This window comes from Ovis canadensis, chromosome 3 (genome assembly GCF_042477335.2).
Source record: "Ovis canadensis isolate MfBH-ARS-UI-01 breed Bighorn chromosome 3, ARS-UI_OviCan_v2, whole genome shotgun sequence".
NCBI classification, from domain to species: domain Eukaryota; kingdom Metazoa; phylum Chordata; class Mammalia; order Artiodactyla; family Bovidae; genus Ovis; species Ovis canadensis.
In genome coordinates this window covers 3,827,184-3,845,433 of record NC_091247.1, presented here as the reverse complement: position 1 = coordinate 3,845,433, position 18,250 = coordinate 3,827,184, and the positions used below count along the sequence as shown (strand labels likewise).

General features: G+C 60.1%; 2 protein-coding genes and 1 long non-coding RNA gene across 14 annotated transcripts in view; 2 read left to right on the top strand and 1 right to left on the bottom strand.

Moving 5' to 3' along the window:
* RALGDS (ral guanine nucleotide dissociation stimulator) overlaps positions 1-16,400 on the bottom strand; it is a 48,551-nt gene extending 32,151 nt beyond the window's left edge. For 3 of the 12 annotated variants that reach the window (XR_011255076.1, XM_069579966.1, XM_069579969.1), the window contains exon 1: positions 1,060-1,249. Coding sequence is in view for 9 of the 12 variants with exons in the window: in XM_069579966.1 (XP_069436067.1) it covers positions 1,060-1,161 (102 nt within the window). In the remaining 3 variants the exon portion in view is untranslated. Of the gene's footprint in view, positions 1-1,059; positions 1,380-9,545; positions 9,687-16,125 lie in introns of those variants that run through there. The other 9 variants (XR_011255078.1, XM_069579975.1, XR_011255077.1 and 6 more) reach the window with 8 other exon arrangements.
* LOC138435389 (uncharacterized) lies at positions 3,311-13,928 on the top strand. Its single transcript, XM_069579976.1, has 6 exons — positions 3,311-3,436; positions 3,596-3,730; positions 4,027-4,156; positions 7,444-7,917; positions 8,058-8,478; positions 11,883-13,928. The coding sequence occupies exons 1-5, from the start codon at positions 3,363-3,365 to the stop codon at positions 8,061-8,063; spliced, it is 819 nt and encodes a 272-aa protein (XP_069436077.1). The 5' UTR covers positions 3,311-3,362; the 3' UTR covers positions 8,064-8,478; positions 11,883-13,928.
* LOC138435390 (uncharacterized) lies at positions 5,046-5,806 on the top strand. Its single transcript, XR_011255079.1, has 2 exons — positions 5,046-5,181; positions 5,393-5,806. It is a non-coding gene; the product is annotated as an uncharacterized lncRNA (long non-coding RNA).
* Positions 16,401-18,250: the final 1,850 nt, after the last annotated feature.

The following is an 18,250-nucleotide window of genomic DNA, read 5'->3' as shown; positions in this document are numbered from 1 at the left end:
CAGTCACCACAGAGACACAGGCGAGGAACACCCAGCCCTTCCTGCCCCTGGGCTCGGCGGGCCTGGCTTGCGGGGCCATCACAGGGAGGCAGGTGGGCCTGGGATGGGCTCCCGGGGAGGCCCTCTGCCAGTCTGCCTGCCCGTCCGCTGGCCCCAGTGGAGTTAGGCTCCCGAGTACCTAGGCCTGGCATTACCCGCGTGGCTGTCATACCTGCTCCTGTGACAAGCAGGGCCAGGAATTCCTGCTCCTACCAGGCTGAGGGCCAGCCAAGGGCGGATGGACTGTCCCAAGCCCGGCCAGTAGTTCCAGCTCAGATCTGCTGTCTTGCGGGGAGGGCCCAGCTGTGTCCCCAACACCCTGAGGCCCTGTCCTCACTTCCCCTGCTTGGGAGAAAAAAATCACCACCCAGGGACAAGTCACAGAGATCAAGACAGCTCAGCCAGTGCAGCCACCAGCCAGGAGTGAGTCCAGCTGGGTGCTGTGAGACCTGAACCCCTCTGTTTCCTCTTAAGCCACTGTCTCATTTTGGAAGCCTTCCCCATCACTCAGCCCTCAGAACTCCTCCACGTCTGCCACCTAGACATGGGATTTAATTTTAAATGGCCGGGACCAATCTAGGGTTAGCAACTGTTTATTTTGCCAAGTAGGGTAGTTAAAAAAAAACCAAAAAACTGTCGCCATCATCATTATCATCATTTCAGAAAAGATCCCCCAAAAGTAACTAAGAGGGCATACGATCAAAAAAGAACAGGCAGTCACTAAATGAATATATTTGGCTTTAAGGCAAACTCATGACCTTGTCTCCATTTCTCTCATTTTGCCACAGACCAGACACTGAAACCTATGAGTTGAGTCCAACATACCCATTTGACAAATGGAAAAACTGAGGCCGCAGGGAGCAGGGACTTGCCCAAGATGTCATAGGGAGAGTCCGGGTCCTATGTCTGTGCACACCTCTGCAGAGCCCACATATGTACCTTCCCTGCCTCAGCGTTCAGAGCCCAGATCCCCACAGCTAAAGATACCAGTGTGACCCAAAGGCTGGGCTGCCTCCTTACCCTTCTCGGGCCCTGGTGGGTGGCCGGCTGGGCACACAGGATCGCGGGGGCCGAGAGGAGAGGGGGGTGGACCGGGGCTCCGGAGCCAGCCCACAGGCACATCAGGCCCCCAGTTCCTGGAGGAGAGGCAGGGGCCCAGACTGCCTGCCTGGCGCCAAGCCCTGCCTCTCTAAGCTAGCTAGCATTTCACATCCTCTTCCGGTGGCTTTGGGGGCGCAGGGGACCCAGCAGAGGAGGCCGCTCAGAGCCGGGGAACCGAGACCTAGTTCCTGCCCCCATCTGACACTGCCTTCCTCTGGGACAGGCACGTTCCTCTTCTCTCTGAGCCTCACTGTTTTTGATCCGTTATGGGAGGGGGTGTGGTATACAGAGGTTTTCAAATTACAGTTTCACATACCCCAACCACACCGTTGGAGCAGGAGAATTTCTTTCATGGAAGGACGCCCTGGACGGGGGAGCTCTGCAGCAGGGGTTCTCTAGGGCAGAGGTCCCCAACTTTTTGGTGCAAGGGACCGATTTCATGGAAGACAGTTTGTCCACGGACTGGGGGTGAGGGGTACGGTTTGGGGATGATTCAAGCATGTTGCATTTACTGTGCACTTTATTTCTAACCTGAGGCCGCCGCTGATCTGACAGGAGGTACTAGTCCACAGCCCGGAGGCTGGGGACCCCTGCTCTAGGGGATGTGGGTGGGCATCTGGAGGTGGGTGGGCTAAGGGGCAGGGGGTTTCAGGTAGACCCTGAGGCTGCAGCCTTCCTGCCCCCCCCCAACACCCTCCCTCAAGCCTGCACCCAGTACGTGTCTCCCACACTAAAACTCCTCCAAAGGCTTCTGTCCAACCCACAAAAGAATTCAGAGTCCTCGCTGTACCCACCTCCAGACTCCTCTGAGTCAGCCCCAAGCTCACCTCCCCTTGGACCCCCTGCTCCTTCTCCCCAGCCACCTTGGCCCTTCTGCTCACAGAGACACTTAATCTGGACCTTTGAGAAACAGCAGAGGTGACCGGGCTCTCTGTTAGCAGCTCTGGGACTCTGGGCCAGCGACTTGGCGGCCTTGGTTTCCTCATCTGTCAAATGAGCACAAGGACACTGCCGGATTCGACAAGAACTCAGCACAGGCCTGGTTTCTGGGCAACACTCTGATCGTTTCCCATGGTCATGCGCCTGCCCCGGGGCCTGACACTCAACACACACTCCGTGGATGTTGGCGGAGATTAGTCCTGCACTGGGGGTACCATGGCCTGGCTCTGCCTCCAAGAGCAAGCTCCAGAGGACACTCTGAGGCCTGTTGGGTGCTCAGCATGCAGCCCTACAACCGGGTCCCAGGGGATAACTTGGAAACGTTTGTCTAAAAGCAGCAAGCATGCACTGGGCACCGCAAGGCAGCCCTGGTCCCACAGAGGTGAGGCCAAGAGGGCTGGCAGACATGGTCTGATCTACCTTCCTGAGGACAGGCTGGCATAGCAGGGCTCCCCTGAGTGCTCAATCTTGTTGGGGAGAAGCCCCGGGCAGGCCCCAGCAGGACCTGGGTGAGGTGGGGGACAGCCCTGGGTGGGGGGCAGGGCCCTGGGAGGACCCCACCCTTGGCCTCTCTCTGCCATGTTGCCAGTTGACTGGTCGTATGACCTCGGGCATCCCTTGATGTGGTTTGCCTGCCCTGGACATGGACCAGTGAGCTCTCCCCAGCCTTTGGAACAGTGGGTGAAAAAGGAGACCCGGGCCCAGTGCCCGTGGCAGGGATCAGTGGGCAGTGTGGGGACCAACAAGCCTTTCCAATTGTGTGGACACATTTGAGGGTGAGGGGGGGAGCGTCCAGAGGCCCTTGAGGAAGCGAGGGTGGGGTTACAGGAACCAACAGGGAACAGGCTGCCCAGTGAGGTATGCCTGTGTGTTCATGCCTTAGATTCGACAGGCATTTATTGAGTGTTTTCCCTGGTACCAAGCTCCGTGCCAATTGGCACGTCTACCGCCCATGGCTCCTGAGCGCTCTTCTCCAATGACCCCAACCTTCTGCACAGGTCAACCTGGCCTCGGAGCCATTTAGGCCATTCCTCTGCAAGCTAGGCCAGGCCCAGGCAGGGCTGCCGCAGAGCAGTGGGCCCCGAGCCGCTCGGAAGGCCGAGGGCCTGAGTCACAGGCTAGGGGGCAGGACAGGACCAGCTGCAGGCAAGAAAGGCCGGAGCCCCGAAGAGGCGGGGCCTGGTGCAGGGCGGGGCGTGGGGCGGGGCCCGCCCACCCCACCTCCCACCGGCGTTGCGGGACGGCAGAGGCGCCTTTGTTCCCTGCCGGCCTTGTGTCACCACATGGCCCATCCCATCACTGTCACAGCCTGGAACGGAGACGGGACATGGACGGCCAGGGCTCTGGGGCTGGGACGGTTAGGGGCGTTCCACTTGCAACACCGGCCGCCCGCCCAACACTTTCCTCCACCTCCATCCCCGTGCCCCTACAGTGCATGGAGCTCCGGGTGGGCGCGGCTTCGGGGGACATTCACACCAGCCCTGAGATGCTAACCTGCCTCCCACACTTGTCCCAGGACACCTTGGGCATGTGACCTGCCGTTAGCGCTCTGCCCACGATGCAGGTGGCCCCAGAATAAGGCACGTGGCCAGCCACACACGGAGCTCAGATCGACAAAACCCCACTGGTGGACACGCGTGTACGCACAGACGTGAGCGCTGAATTCCGCTCTTGGGGGGGGGGGGCAGGGATTCCAGGGTGGAGGGAGAGGGTCCTGCTGCCTCCTGCATCTGGGCATCCCCTCCAGGCTCAGGGCGGGGGTGGGGGCGGGGTGCAGGCCCCGTGTGAAACGCACTGTTTATAAACACTGCTGGGCTGTCGCTAGGCGCGCTGTGACTCAGAGCCAGAGTGGTGACTCCTCTTCAGGCTGTTTGCTCAGCACAACATCCTGTCCAGGAAGCAGCCAGCAGAGGCCCAGGGCCAGGTTTTCACTCCTCTTTCCTGCAGGCTCGACTTGACTCCGGGTCCTGCTGGGGGTTGGGGGGCAGCCCCGGTTCTCCTCCCTCTCGTTTCTGGGAACCCGAGGCACATCATCAAGTCACTCAACAGACGGTCACCACCGGCCTGGCTCTGCAAGGTAGGGGTGACGCTGCAGCCATGCACGCCACTGACTCAGCCCCCCAAACCGGGAAAGGGGCTGTGGTCTGGGGCGGGGGTTCCCTCCAAGGCAAACGCCCACATTTAGAAGCCTCGCAGGCAGAAGCAGCTACTGACGTCCCCCCAGTCCCAGCCCAAACCCCAGAACCCAGCTTGGCCCTGTCCCTGGTGCTCCTCAGTGGGACAAAGCACCTTTGCACTCAGCATTTGTGAAACAGATGAAGCCACTGTAATTATACTCTGTTGTAAAACTGAGACAGTTGAGGCCTAGAGAAGGCAAACAAGTTGCCTGAGACTACACAGTGGGTCAGTGCCATGCCCAGGGCTATGCCTGGGCCTGTCAGGTCCCCAGGGCAGCCTGCTTTCCTCTGTTCAGTTCTGGGTTAAAGTGGATTTGTTCCTGGCAGCACAAGTCCAGCTTGGCGCTGCTGGGTCCCTGTCAGCAGGGAGGATGGTTGGTCCCTTGTATGACGTCCAGCTTCATGTCCTTCTCTGCCTCCCCCACATCCAACTTCTAAGCCGGAGTCAGGGGTCCACCCCGCCTCCCCCTCATCTCTGCTGTTCACTGATGTGCCAGTGTGGGTATCGTTTAACAGTCACAATGTATGAGGCAGGTTTGCAGGTGAGCAGCTTGGGGCCAGAAGCTCAGAGACAGCTGCAGACTCACCCAAAGCCACACAGCAGGCTGGCTTTTGAGGCTGGTGTTCCCAAACTGCTCCCAGCTTTTTCTAAGAGCTGAGGATGATTCTGCTCTTATTTCCACTGGCAGGGGTTCCTCTTTAGAGGAGGACCATCAGGGGCCAGAGCCTCAGAGTGACTTGTATGAAAGGTCACATGCCTTAACGGGGAGGCTCTGTCCCCTCTTCCAGGCTGGGGAGAAGTAAGGGCCTGTCAGAAAGGCAGAGCCCTAGGAAGAAAGGCAGAGGAAAGTGAAAGTCGCTCAGTCCGACTCTGGGACTCCATGAACTACACAGTCCATGGGATTCTCCAGGCCAGAATACTGGAGTGAGTAGCCTATCCCTTCAGCAGATCTTCCTGACCCAGGAATTGAACCGGGGTCTCCCGTTTCCTGTATTGCAGGCAGATTCTTTACCAGCTGAGCCAACAGGACCGCAGAGGGGGCAGTGCTTATTTTGGCAGCTGAGGCTTGGCCCCGCCCCAGGCGGGACAGTAACCCCGCGGTCGGCTGCTCTGATTACTGATTCACCCGCTGCAGGGCTCCCCTGCTCCGGCTGCCCATCCGCTGGCCCACTGAGTCACACAAGTTGCCAAGAAGCCAAGAATCTGAGAATCCGGGCCTTGCCCCAGCCGCTCCCACTGGCTTCGTGCCCAGCAGGATCTAGCTGGGGCTCTTCGCTAGTGGCTCAGATGGTAAAGAACCCACCTGCCAATGCAGGAGACTGGGGTTTAATCCCGGGCTTGGGAAGATCCCCTGCAGAAGGGAATGGCAACGCACTCCAGTATTCTTGCCTGGAGAATCCCATGGGCAGAGGAGCCTGAAGGTTAACGTCCATGGGGTTGCAGAGTCGGACACGACCTAGTGACTGAACGATGGGACTGGAGAGCTGCAACTCTGAATAAGGAGGAGCTAAGAAAGTAACATTAATAAAATGTCAATAAAAGAACCATCCACTGTGGGATTGGTTTGTGTCCCCCAACTCAGTTGGGCTCTAGCTCAATCTGCCCTGTTCGCCCCTCATGCCCAAGTGGCTGGAATGATGCCTGGCCCAGTCGATCAGTAGATGGATGACTATGTCACTCACACACGCACGCATACACCATCACAGGAGCACAAAAGATACTGGTGTTCTGAGCATTTTTTAGTTCTTTCCTCTCTTAAAAATGGGAATGGGAGTGAGCTCCTTGAGAGCAGGGAGTCTGTTCCCCTGACACATTGATGCCTAGAACGGTCCCCTGGCACACTGTGGGCTCTCAACAAACACTCCCTGGTCCAGGTGGCTCCTCCAGCTTCCAAGTTCCAGGACTTGAAAATATTCAACAGTTCGGGGCCACCTACTTTGTTCTGGGAAGATGACCAGGAAAGCTTCCTGGAGGAGGCAGCAAGGCAGGAGAGGCACATGATGGACGGTAAAGCAGAAGGGCAAGTCCCTGTCTGCCAACCTGTTACTAAAATGTTTTCCAGAGAACACAGCTGGGAGCGGAGATGGGAGGCAGGGCCGGTCAGAGGAGTCAGAGCAGCAGGTCAGCCAGGTTTTCCGGGAAACAGGGGCCTGGAGGTTCCCAGAAGCCCGCCTGCCTGGGGATATCGGTTGGGGGAGGTGGGCAGTCAGTTCAGCTCTGGTTCAATCCGGAGATTTTTTCCTCGTTCCTGAATTCCCTGCTCAGTAATGATTCTTGGGGAATGGAACTCTGCTCACTGGCTACAAAGAGTTTGCTTTGCAGTGGTCTGGCCATGAAGAAGCCCCTTCCCGAAGGGAAGCCAAGCCTGTGGGGCAGGAAGCCGAGCCCACAGTCAAGCCCCTGTGCCCAGCTCAGCCTGGTCACTTGGGAGCTTCAGGGCCAGGGGAGGCAGGACAAACGGGCTCTTGTGGTGAGAAGGCTGCCTGCCGTGCCAGGGACACTGAGTGCCCGGTGCCACCACCCACCCCGCCACCCGCCTGCGGGGGGCCAGGGCTGCCCTTTCAGAGGGGACCTCTTAAGCTGTCCCGGCCTCTGGAAAGGACCTGGAGCTCCAGATGGCTGCCAGGTGGTGGTGGGGGGTGCCCGCTGCCCTCTTTCCCACACTTCTTCTCCAGCAATGGAGTTCCTGCAGGCCGTGGGGGTGGCAGGGTGAAGACGCCTTGGGTTTCCAGGTTCTGGGGCTGAGCTGCACAGCCTCTGTCCCACCCTCCTGCCACCCACTGTCCCTCTGCCCAGCCCTGGACTTTGCTCCTTCCCTGGTATCTCCCACAGAAGGCAAGACGCCAGGGCCTTCCCTCTCGACCTCCGCCTGCTCATACCTGGGACTGGCGAGAGGGCATCAAGGCACCAGGTGGCCTCCCCTGCCGGGGGAGTCTCCACGAGCTGGACAGGTCTCCGTGCGACTGCCGGGCGAGAGCACACCAGCATGTGCCAGGTGTGCGCCGAGCACCTTAGAGCCCTGTGAGCTGGTGAGCTTGCCTGCCCGTTCAAAGATGAGAGGCCGGGGGGTCTGGCATGAACACTCAGGCCTCCTCACGGCCAAGGCTCGGGCCTGGTGCCTTGAACAAGCAAGATGCCCGCATGCGTGTGCACACGCTTTCTCAATGCGCGCTCTCCCTTCCCCAGGCACCTGCCATGTGTCTGCACATGTCCTTTCACACATGTGCTCGCTCAACTACCGCCGGGTTGACACATGGTCACATATTCACTCAGAGGCCGGGGAGGCTCCCAAGGTACACAGGTGTAAGACGGCACACCCAGGCCCACGACCCCCGCCCTACTGGCAGACGCCGCCACCTCGTGCCCCCAGGCCTGGAAAGCATACTTCCTCAGGGACGCTCCAAGCCCACTCCTGGCACGGTGAGTGAGAGGGGAATGAGGCCTGACCCTGTGCAGGGATTTCCTGGACCCAACGGGCTGCGGAGGAAACTGCTCTTGAAATCCTGGAGCACTGCCATCATCTGCTGCCAGTCCAGCCCTTCCACACCCGGCACTGCCCACCTGCCAGCTCCCGAGCCAGCCAGGACCTCAGGCCAGGTGGACTGCCTCGCCCTTGAACTTCAACTCCCAGTAACTAGAAGATCAAAGGGCAACCTCCTGGTCAGTATACCTTATGATAGGGTGGGGTGGTGGAGTGCTGGAGGTCAGAGGCCTGGAACACCAGCCTCAGGGAGGAAGGCCATCTCACCATATGGCCTGGGCAACTGTCTCAACTTCTCGGGCCCCCTGTTTCCCCACAGGGGTGAATTCAAGTTGGGGACCTGCCTCCAGCTCCTCGAGGGCAGTCACGGCTTGTCCACACAGCCAATGGACCACCTGGCCACCTGCCTTCCTGGAGGGGAAAAGACATCTCCTGCCACCTATGGGCTTCCCAGGTGGTGCTAGCGGTAAAGAACCCACCTGCCAATGCAGGAGACATAAGAGATGCGGGTTCGATCCCTGGGTTGGGAAGATCTCCTGGATGAAGAAATGGCAACCCACTCCAGTATTCTTGCCTGGGGAATCCCATGGACAGAGGAGTTGGTGGGCTATAGTCCCCAAGTTCACAAAGAGTCAAACACGACAGAAGCGAGTGAACACGCACATGCACGGCACCTGTATAGGGCTTGCTTGTGCCTGGGCCAGACGCTTCACACACTCTGACTTCCAGGAGTCCACAAGGTGAGACTGCCAAGACACCGAAGAGTGCAGGGACCCACCTGCCTGGATGCTGCAAACCCTAGCCAGTCTCCCTGGTTCTTGCCTCCTCTTGGAGGACGCAGCAAGGCAGGAGAGGCGCATGAGGGATGGTCAAAGCAGAAGGGCAAGGCCCCGTCTGCCAACCTGTCCCTAAAATGCTTTCCAGAGAACGCAGTTGGGAGCGGAGACAGGAGGCAGGGCCAGTCAGGGGAGTTGGAGCAGCGGGTCAGCCAGGTTTTCCGGCAAACAGGGGCCTGGAGGTTCCTAGAAGCCCGCCTGCCTGGGGACGTTGCTCAGGGAAGGCAGCCTTCCAGGGCCTGAGTTTCCCCAACCCAGACTTCTCTCTCCCTTCTGACCTCTAGACAGCCTCACCTCCCAATGCCCTGGGGAGTCAGGGCCTCCCTGATAGATGGCGAGGGGGATGGTCCGGGCTGGGCTCCCCCACCCTTTGCCACAGCCCACACAGATGGGAGTGGACCCCGGCAAGAATCTCTCTGGAATGGAGTCAGGCGCAGGCAGCCCTGGGGCTTAAAGAGCGTCCTCTGCCCCTCCCCTCCACCACATTCTCACTCTCAGTTCTGAGCTGGACAGTTACTGGGAAAGGGCCTCCTGGGACAAGACCGGTGATCAGGGGAGACTCCCAAGAGGGGAGGAGGTGGATGGGGGGGGGGGCGGTTCCTGGGCTCAGGGCCACTCACTGGCCAGGCCAGACGACTGCCCCTCCCCATCCCAGCTCCAAACAGTCAGGTGGGCACATCTGGACTGACCGGTGGTACCAGAAGAGGCCCTGTGCCTTCTCCAAGCCAACCGGTTCTGGATCCCCAAGCCAGAAAGTGGGAGAGGATCTGGGGTGCCCCCAGACCCCGGGGTGGGACCCTCCGCCTCTTACCCTGAGGGGGCAGTGGGGCGGGGTGAGTAGGAGAGCCCAGCGGCTTCAATTCGGTAAACGGCGCTCCCGCCCGGGGGCAAAACCCAGGAGGTGGCAGCGTCCCCGCCCTGTGGTTCCCTCCTGCCCCTCCTCCCGGGCCGCCCGCTGGGCCGTGGCTCACCTCATCCGCCCGCGCGCCCGGCGGCGGCGGGACCACCAGCATGAACCCGGGCAGAGGAGCGCCGCCCGCTCTCGCCGCCAGGCCGGCCGCGCCCCCGCGCCCCGCTCCGGGCACAGCCGCCGGCGCCCCGGACCCGGGCCATTGTCTGCGCCGCCCTCGCCCCGCCCCCTCCCCCCGCGGCGCTCCACAGGGCCGGGGGTGGGGCTGGGCAGTCAAGGCCAGGGTGGTCAGGACCCCCTACCCCGCGTATAGCCCGCACGCCCAGCGCATTACCGGGTACCACCGGAGCCTCCCCCAACTCCGGCGGTGGGCACGCCCCCTCCGCCTTTGACAGGTGCAGCCAGGGGGGCACAGATGGTGATGGCTTGAGGTCACTTAGAGAGTGCATGGACCCGCTCAGACTAGGATGCTGGCTCCCTGAGGGCATCCAGAAACCCCTGTGTGTATGGGGGTGGGGGGCGGTCACCAGCAGTCCCATCCCTCACTGCCCTCCCCAGAGAATGTCTGAGGGGCTCACACCCTGCCCAGCTCCCAAATCCAACCCCTGGGTGGCCTGGCCCCAACCAGGCTCCCTCCATTCCAACATGCCCTTCTCTCCTGGGGTCAGGGGCTCCATCCCGGCCAGACACGGCCCTTATCCATGGGCTTGGCTCCGTTGGACACAGGATCAGCTCCCACAAAGTAAAGCGGCCCATGGGAGGCCCACAGGGCCGGATTGTCTTCCCTCCCCACGGCACCCCCGTGTCCTCACACCAGGGATTAGTGCCGGGTCCAGGCCACTCGAGGCTAAGCCCTGAGCTGGGGTACAGACACAGGTGTCCGTCTCCAAAGCCAGTGGCCTTCCCCACAAGGCCGCCTGCCTCCCCTTGAGCATGGAGATGGATGCAGGTGGGCAGAGGAAGAAGAAACGGTGGCTGGCCTGGTCCTGGCCCCCCCACCCCCACCCCAGGGCCCCATAAGTGGCACCATTGACGCACTGAATGGTGAACACAGAGATACAAGGGTAGATGGGGCTACAGATGGGGAAACTGAGGCTAGCAAGAAGGGGCATGCCAGGGTCACACAGCCAGTCTCAAAACTGGCCCAGAACCAAAATCCCCTATTCCAGAGGCTCCACCTACTGCCCCCCTCCATCCACAGCCTGCCTGGCCATCCTGCTCCAGGCTAGCTTGCTCATGGTTTCAGGTTGCAAGGGGTACAAAGCATAAGGCGCCGTGCTCTCCCCAGCTCTGGCTGATGCCTGGCTCCATCCACTGTGCCCTCTGACCCTGCATTTTATGACATTCTGCTACCATCAGCTGTCACACAGGTTTTCAGGAAATGGACGTTGCTAGGGGCCAGGCCTGATGCCAGATGGCTGGCTGGCAGGCTGGGGTGATGGGGAGTGGGGGAGAAGGCTAGGGTTTCCCTCAGGAAAGCTCAGAGGGTGAAGCTGCTGGGTGGAAGTAGAGGGTGGTGTGGGTCAGCCACAAAGAGTAGCTAAGGTGTACACACAGTCCATGGGAAAGCCCCGGCCCTGAGCCTTCCTGCAGGCAAGTATTTTGGGGACCTGCAGTTGCCAAGCGACTGCTCCAGGTTGCCATGGGAACTCTTTCTCCCGGGGCTTATCATTTTTAGGGGGATGCCCTCTTATCTCCACCTCCCTCTCCCTGGCTTGGCTGCCCCAGGAGGACTCATCAAGTTCCCCAAACCTCATTCGCCCCCTGCCCAGGGAGACCTCCCAGCCATGACCCTAGGAGAAGATTTTTTGAGGTTCAAAAACCCAGAATCCTGAGAAAATGCAGAGCACAGAGTCCAAGGCCTTCATTATAGTGGGGAGAGGGCGAAAGGGGTTCATTAGCTCTGTTTATGTCTCTGCTCCGGCTGTTAACCACCACCTTGGGGCCGGCCCTGCCCTGACCGTTGGGAGCCCACTGTAATTGGAAGGAATTTGGCCCCAGCACCCACACCCAGCCCCTCCCAGGCTTGTCTGCACACAGAGACGTGCCCCTACCAGCCCTGCCGCCAGCTGGCTGTGGGAGCCCCCTTGGACTTCCAGGGCCTCAGTTTCCCCAACCATCAGTGGCTACGGCAGACGAGCCATCCTGCAGATAGAACGAGACGTTGTGGCCAAAGCGTGGGCAGAGGGAAAGTGCCACGGGCTGGCTGTCGTTAGCAGGCACGCGCCCTGCGACGGATGGAGGTGTGGGGTCACTCCACGGAGGGTTGGCCTCATGGCTGGTGTGCCCCTGACGGCAGAGTGGCCAGCAGAGCCAGGTCCCCAGGCTCCCGGCCCAGAGCCTTCCCCATGGATTTATCACTTGCCCTGTCCCCTGTCCCTGCGTTCTTCCTCTACAGGGTGTTATCCCCTTGGATGGAAGCCAAGGTGCTCCGTGCAGGCCAATTGCTCAGCTCTGAGTCTCCATGGATAAGGATCTGCTGTGTGAACCAGTCAGTGACCCACCGCCAAGGGCTGTTGGCCCCGGCCTCGTAAGATTCAGAAGCACCCGAGAGCCGCGGTAAGAGATGGCTTACATTTCCCAGGCCAGGGCCACGCGGGGCACTTTGCTGCATCTCACTGATGCCCGGCGATGCCCACTCTCCCTCGGGGAGCCCAGAGCCCCTGCTTCGCAGCTCCAAAGGGAACGCCCAGCTTTGTACAACAGGGCAGAACCCCCCCCAGGTGGGCAGCAGGAAAATCAACGCAGCATCGCCTCTTCTTTGGGCAGGGTCTCTGGGGAAGGGGCTTCTCCAGCCGCCACCTGCATGCCCATCCATCTCCGTGGTTGCCTTCAGGGTCCCTCTCCTCCCGCCCCCTCCACATCTGGGACACACGGTCCCTGGCCCTGCAGTAATGGGAGAACTGTCTGGAAACCGCCAGGGTAATCATAGCTGCAGGGGCCCCTGCGAGCAGCTGAGAACAGCCGGCTCGGCTTGCAGGTAAAGCAGGAAAAATGCAGAACTGACAACCCACGTGGGTCTGACCCGGGCCAGGCTCACTGGCTGCCCATCCAGGTCACCACCCAGTCACTCCCCTGCGGCCCCGCCCTGTTTGGTTTCCTCCACCGTGCGTCACCCCTGAAATGACTGCGGGCCTGGTCTGTTTACAATTTTGAGCGTCTCCTCGCAACTACAAGGTGAGACCTTTGTCTCTGTCATGTGGCCACTGAGGGTGGCCACCAGCAGGGCACGGTGCCACCTGCTGGTGCTGTGCCAGGACACCCCCAAGCCAGGGAGCTGGGCTGTCCCTGACCGGGCACCCCCAGGCTCCACTCACACCCCACAGCCCTGTGCCAGGGGCCACATCCTAGAGACCTGATCAGACCCAAACGCTCCCCCAGCCCTGCGGACATGTGGGAACCTGGCCTTCGGGGGTAGGATCACTCCAATGCCCTTGTCCTGTGTTCCCACAACATATAAGTTGGAGTCCTAACCTCATGCACCTGTGAATAAGACCTGATGTGGAAATAGGATTTTTTAGAAGCACTTAAAAAAATTTTTTTTTAATTGGAGTATAGTTGATTTACAATTTTGTGTTAGTTTCTACTTACTGTACAGCAAAGTGACAATTTATATTGATACATATACACATATTCAGGCTTCCCCAGCGGCTCCGTGGTAAAGAATCCGCCTGCAACGCAGGAGACTGCGGTTTGGTCCCTGGGTCAGGAAGATCCCCTGGGGAGGGCATGGCAACCCACTCCAGTTTTCTTGCCTGGAGAACCCCATGGACAGAGGAGCCTGGCTGGCTATGTAGTTCCTGGCATCACAAAGCATCAGACATGACTGAAGGGACTTGCCACACGTATACATACATTCGCTCTTTTTTAGATTCTTTTCCTGTACAGGCCGTTACAGAGCACTGAGTGGAGGTCCCTGTGCTATGCAGTGGGTTCTTATTAATGACCTACCTTATGTATGGTTGTGTGTATATGTCAACCCTAGTCTCCCAAGTTATCCCTCCCGCCGCCTCCACCCTTGGTAACCGTAAGTTTGTCTTCTACATTGGTGATTCTGTTTGTGTTTTGTAAATAAGTTCATTTGTACCATTTCTTTTTTAAGATTTCCCATATAAGTGATATAGGGCCTTTGCAGATGTGATCAAAATGAGGTCATTCAGGAGTGGGCAGAGCCCTAATCAAATGGCCAGTGTCCTTATAAGAAGACAAGACTGAAGACTGGACACAAACACACCGAGGAGGCCAAGTGAGGACAGAAGCGGACTTTGGAGCGGTGTGCTTACAAGGCGAGGAACATTAAGGATTGCTGACAACCACCAGAGGCTGGCAGAGGCGAGGAAGGATCCCCCTTCTAGAGGCTTCAGAGGGCCTGGTGCTGCCGACACCTTGATTTTGGACTTCTGGCTTCCTGAACCAAGAGACTATAAATCTCTGTTGATTTGAACCACATGGTTTATGGTACTTTGTTACCGCAGCCACAGTAAACGAATACACCTGGCTCCTGGGGCCAAGCCATCTCTCCGCTACCCCGGCCAAGTACAGCCAGGGCACTCAACAGACGCCAGACCCAGGCATCACCCTCACATACAGCATCACATTCCCCTCCTCAAATCACCCCTGAACACAGGGCATCTCCTTCCAGAATGAATACCTCTCTGCACATCCACTGCCTCGGTGAATCCCACCAATAACCCATGAATGGTTTCACAGACGGACCCACCCCGGCTGAGACCCCAGCCCAGCCCCCTGGTCCCAGACACCGTGAGATGGTCGATGTGTGTCCCTGTAAGCACCCAGGGAGGGGGATTCTGTCACATGGCACAGACCGCAGGATACCCTTCCACCTCTCGCCCTGCCCTCCTCTCTGCCCTCCGCCCACAGCTCTCAGCCACGCTGGCCCCTGTCTCACTTCCTCTCCGGCCAGCATGTCTTCTGTCTCCAAGTCTCTGCATCTCTGACCTTCCAGACTCCTCACAGAGTGCGCAAGGCTGGCGCCTCTTGTCCTTCTGGTCAAGGCATCAGTGTCACCATGGTGGCCTTTTAGACACCACCCCCCACAGGGGTTCTTGACCCTCCTTCTGGGACCCTGACTCATTTCCCAGGAGCACACGCTGTTCTCTCGCCCATGGATTCACTTTCCTGCTTTTTGTCCATCTGCCCTCTGAGCCGTAAGCTCCTGGGTGAATGCCCGGGGCACAGTCGCTGAATCTACAGAGGATCTCAGAGCCCCCTCCTGCCTCTGGGCCGCTCATATTGCGGACGTGGAGTCTAGTAATAAAAGCTGCCTGTTGGGTGGGAGGCAGCCGGACTCCCCGGGGTCCCTTCCCTGCGCCAGTCGCCACCACTGAGCACTGTGGGCACAGCCCGCCCCCTCGTGATCAGCCCCAGCACTGCAGACCCAGACAGGGAAAAACCAGAAAACAAAACACACACCTTTGTTTGGGTGTAGTCAAGGCAGCGGCTCTCTCTCCCTCACAGGGGCAAAGGAGCCGGACCGGCTGGCTCCAGGGGCGTTGTGCAGGACCTCAGAAGCTGCCCTTGTCTCCCTGTTTCTCTCCACTGTCCTGGTGCCCAGGTCCCTCCGGATGCCTCCTCATTCCAGCCGGGGGTAACTAACTCCACCCCCTTCCAAATGAGGAATCCCAGGTGCCAACAGAGATGGCACTTTGCCCCTGGAAGAGTGATCCAGGGCTTTGCCTCCTTCTGCACCACCCAGGTCCCCAGCCCTCCAGGCTGCCACGTGTTCAGAAGGACCTGAAGGGAACAGATAGTATTTTCCAAGGACTCGGAGCACAGTGGGTCATGGATGGAGAACCAAGGCCAACAGACTCTTCTACAAGCTGTAGAACCCTCGAGATCACCCCAGCCATGCACCCTAAATTACAGCGGAGTAAACCGAGGACTTCTCTCCCGTAGCTCCCTCTCCACTAGGGGCGAACCTCATCGTGGCTCCAGGTGCCCAGAGCAGTGGATGCAGGACCCCAGAAACTGTCCTCTCCAGGCTGCTCTGGGGATGCTCCCTGCCCAGGTCGACTCCCAGGAACCTGCCCACCTGCCCCTGCCATCTCTGTCCTTCAGCCTGGGGCCCTGAGCCTGTTGCCAGGAGACCGGATGGTCCTGACCCCTGGTGGAGCTGCTTCCTACAGCTTTCTTCTTTCCCCCTTGTCATCTCCGTGTCCACTGCTCCCCTGAATGTATGCCACGGTCTCCACCTGTGAGGTCACTGTGTGTGTCTGTGGGCACGTCGGGAGGCCGAGAGGACAGGGCCCCTCGTGGGAGGGGGAGGGGATGGACAAGGGTCCCCCCAGGATGTCAGGGGCTCTCCTTCCCCAAGGAAACTCCATGGGAGTGGCTGAGCCCTGAGCTAGGAGGCTGGAACCTTTCCTTCTCTTCTGGAGTCTGCCCCCCCCTCCCACGCGACTCCGCGTGGGCCCCGGGCCAGCCCCTGTACCTCTCCTGGCCTCAGTTTCCCAATCGTACCAGGAGGGGCTGGACATGGAACTGCGTAAGCGCGCGCTCTGCGTGGACTCTCCCTCCCGGCTGGGTCCGGTGTGGGCGGGGTAGTCGGGGTAGGGGGGCAGACGGTCCTCCCTCCACCCGCGACGACTGGGAGGGCGATCGCGGCCGGGCGGGGCACTCACCTGGCAATCTACCATCATTCTCAGCCCCAGCAGCACATCGCCGGCCCCAGGGTGGGGCCCCGGGCTAGCAGAGGCCGCTCGCCTCGGCCCGCGCGCGGCGCAGGGGGGCGCCCGCCTGCGGGGCTCATGGCGCGGCCTCCCGTCCCCGCCGGGCCCAGGGCTCCGCCGGCGCCGGCGCCCGCGCCGCTCCCATTGTCTGCGCCCGCGCCGCGCCACCGGCCGCTTGGGCCGCGCCGCTCGGTTGCGCCCCGCCGCTCGGTTGCGCCCGGGCTCCCGGGCTCCGGCCGGGTGGGCGGGCCCCGCCGCGGCCCCGCCTCCGCTCGTCCCGCCCCCCGCCCGCCGCAGGTGTGAGGGGCGGGCCCCGCCGCGCGCAGCGGCCTCCCTCCAGCGGGAGGACCGTGGGGGTGGACACCGGCGGAGGCAAGGCGGGCCGCGAGCCTGCGGCCGCGCGCGCGCGCGCACAGCCAGGGCCTGCGCGGGCCCGCGGGCGGCGCGTGCACCGGAGCCCCGCCTGGCCGCGGGCTCGCGCGCCGCGCCCCGAGGGCTGACCGCGCGCTGTGGACCCGGCGCGTCCCCCAGGCCCCGCCGCTTGCTGCGTTCCTCCTGTGCCCCCTAGCGCTTCGGGCCACCCCTAACCCCACCGGGCGTGGGTGCTGGGCCGGTGGTCGTGTAGTCCTGGAGATGTGGGAGTCACGGATTGTGCACCCCCATCCTTCTGTCCCCGGAGGAGGCGATGGCACCCCACCCCAGTACTCTTGCCTGGAAAATCCCATGGACGGAGGAGCCTGGTGGGCTGCAGTCCATGGGGTCAAGAAGAGTCGGACACGACTGAGCGACTTCCCTTTCATTTTTCACTTTCATGCATTGGAGAAGGAAATGGCAACCCACTCCAGTGTTCTTGCCTGGAGAATCCCAGGGACAGGGGAGCCTGGTGGGCTGCCGTCTATGGGGTCGCACAGAGTCGGACACGACTGAAGCGACTTAGCACCATCCTTCTGTCCTGCACCTCGTGTCCGGGCCAGCTCGATACACGGCTGGGACAGCAGTCCTGAAGGAGGAGTAGGAAAAGGAGATCACGCTCCCCCTACCCCGACTCCCTGTCTCCTGGACTTCCAGACAGGAGGTCCAGCCTTTCTCCAGCTGCAGCCCTGGTTGGCAAATGGGGGGCTGGAGCCCAGGGAGGAGGGGGGTGGCCCACCTGGGCTGAACGCCTGTCAGTGGGCGTTAGTGTGACTGAGGATACCCCTGGGTGCTCAGGGATTTTGCACCTTTTATGAACAGTGACCTCAGCTCTCAAGGTCACTCAGCTGTAAGTGAGCAAGGCCAGCTGTGAACAGAGGACTCAGAATCACTGCCCCTCACCTTTGCTCAGCCTATGGCGCTGACCATCAGAGAGGCCTTGTCCTGGGTTGGGCTCTCCCAGCCAGGCCACGTCCTGAGCCCAAATCCTCTGGGTGTCTTCCTCTCCTTGCTTTAATCCCCAACCCACCTTCCCAAGGGCAGAGTTCAGTCCAGTTCAGTTCAGTCGCTCAGTCGTATCCGACTCTGCGACCCCATGAATCGCAGCATGCCAGGCCTCTCTGTCAATCACCAACTCCCAGAGTTCACTCAGATTCACGTCCATCAAGTCAGTGATGCCATCCAGCCATCTCATCCTCTGTCGTCCCCTTCTCCTCCTGCCCCCAATCCCTCCCAGCATCAGTCTTTTCCAATGAGTCAACTCTTCTCATGAGGTGGCTCAAGTACTGGAGTTTCAGCTTTAGCATCATTCCTTCCAAAGAAATCCCAGGGCTGATCTCCTTCAGAATGGACTGGTTGGATCTCCTTGCAGTCCCAGGGACTCTCAAGACTCTTCTCTAACACGACAGTTCAAAAGCATCAATTCTTCGGCGCTCAGCCTTCTTCACAGTCCAGCTCTCACATCCATACGTGACCACTGGAAAAACCATAGCCTTGACTAGACGGACCTTAGTCAGCAAAGTAATGCCTCTGCTTTTGAATATGCTGTCTAGGTTGGTCATAACTTTTCTTCCAAGGAGTAAGCATCTTTTAATTTTCTGCAGTGATTTTGGAGCCCCCCAAAATAAAGTCTGACACTGTTTCCCCATCTATTTCCCATGAAGTG

Excerpts from the sequence above, each read along its gene's own strand:
- LOC138435389 (XM_069579976.1), top strand. The coding sequence starts at position 3,363 with ATGGCCCATCCCATCACTGTCACAGCCTGGAACGGAGACGGGACATGG. Across the intron at positions 3,731-4,026 it reads ACACGCGTGTACGCACAGAC|GCTCGACTTGACTCCGGGTC; the intron begins GTGAGCGCTGAA and ends TCTTTCCTGCAG. Across the intron at positions 4,157-7,443 it reads CACCGGCCTGGCTCTGCAAG|GCACCTGCCATGTGTCTGCA; the intron begins GTAGGGGTGACG and ends TCCCTTCCCCAG.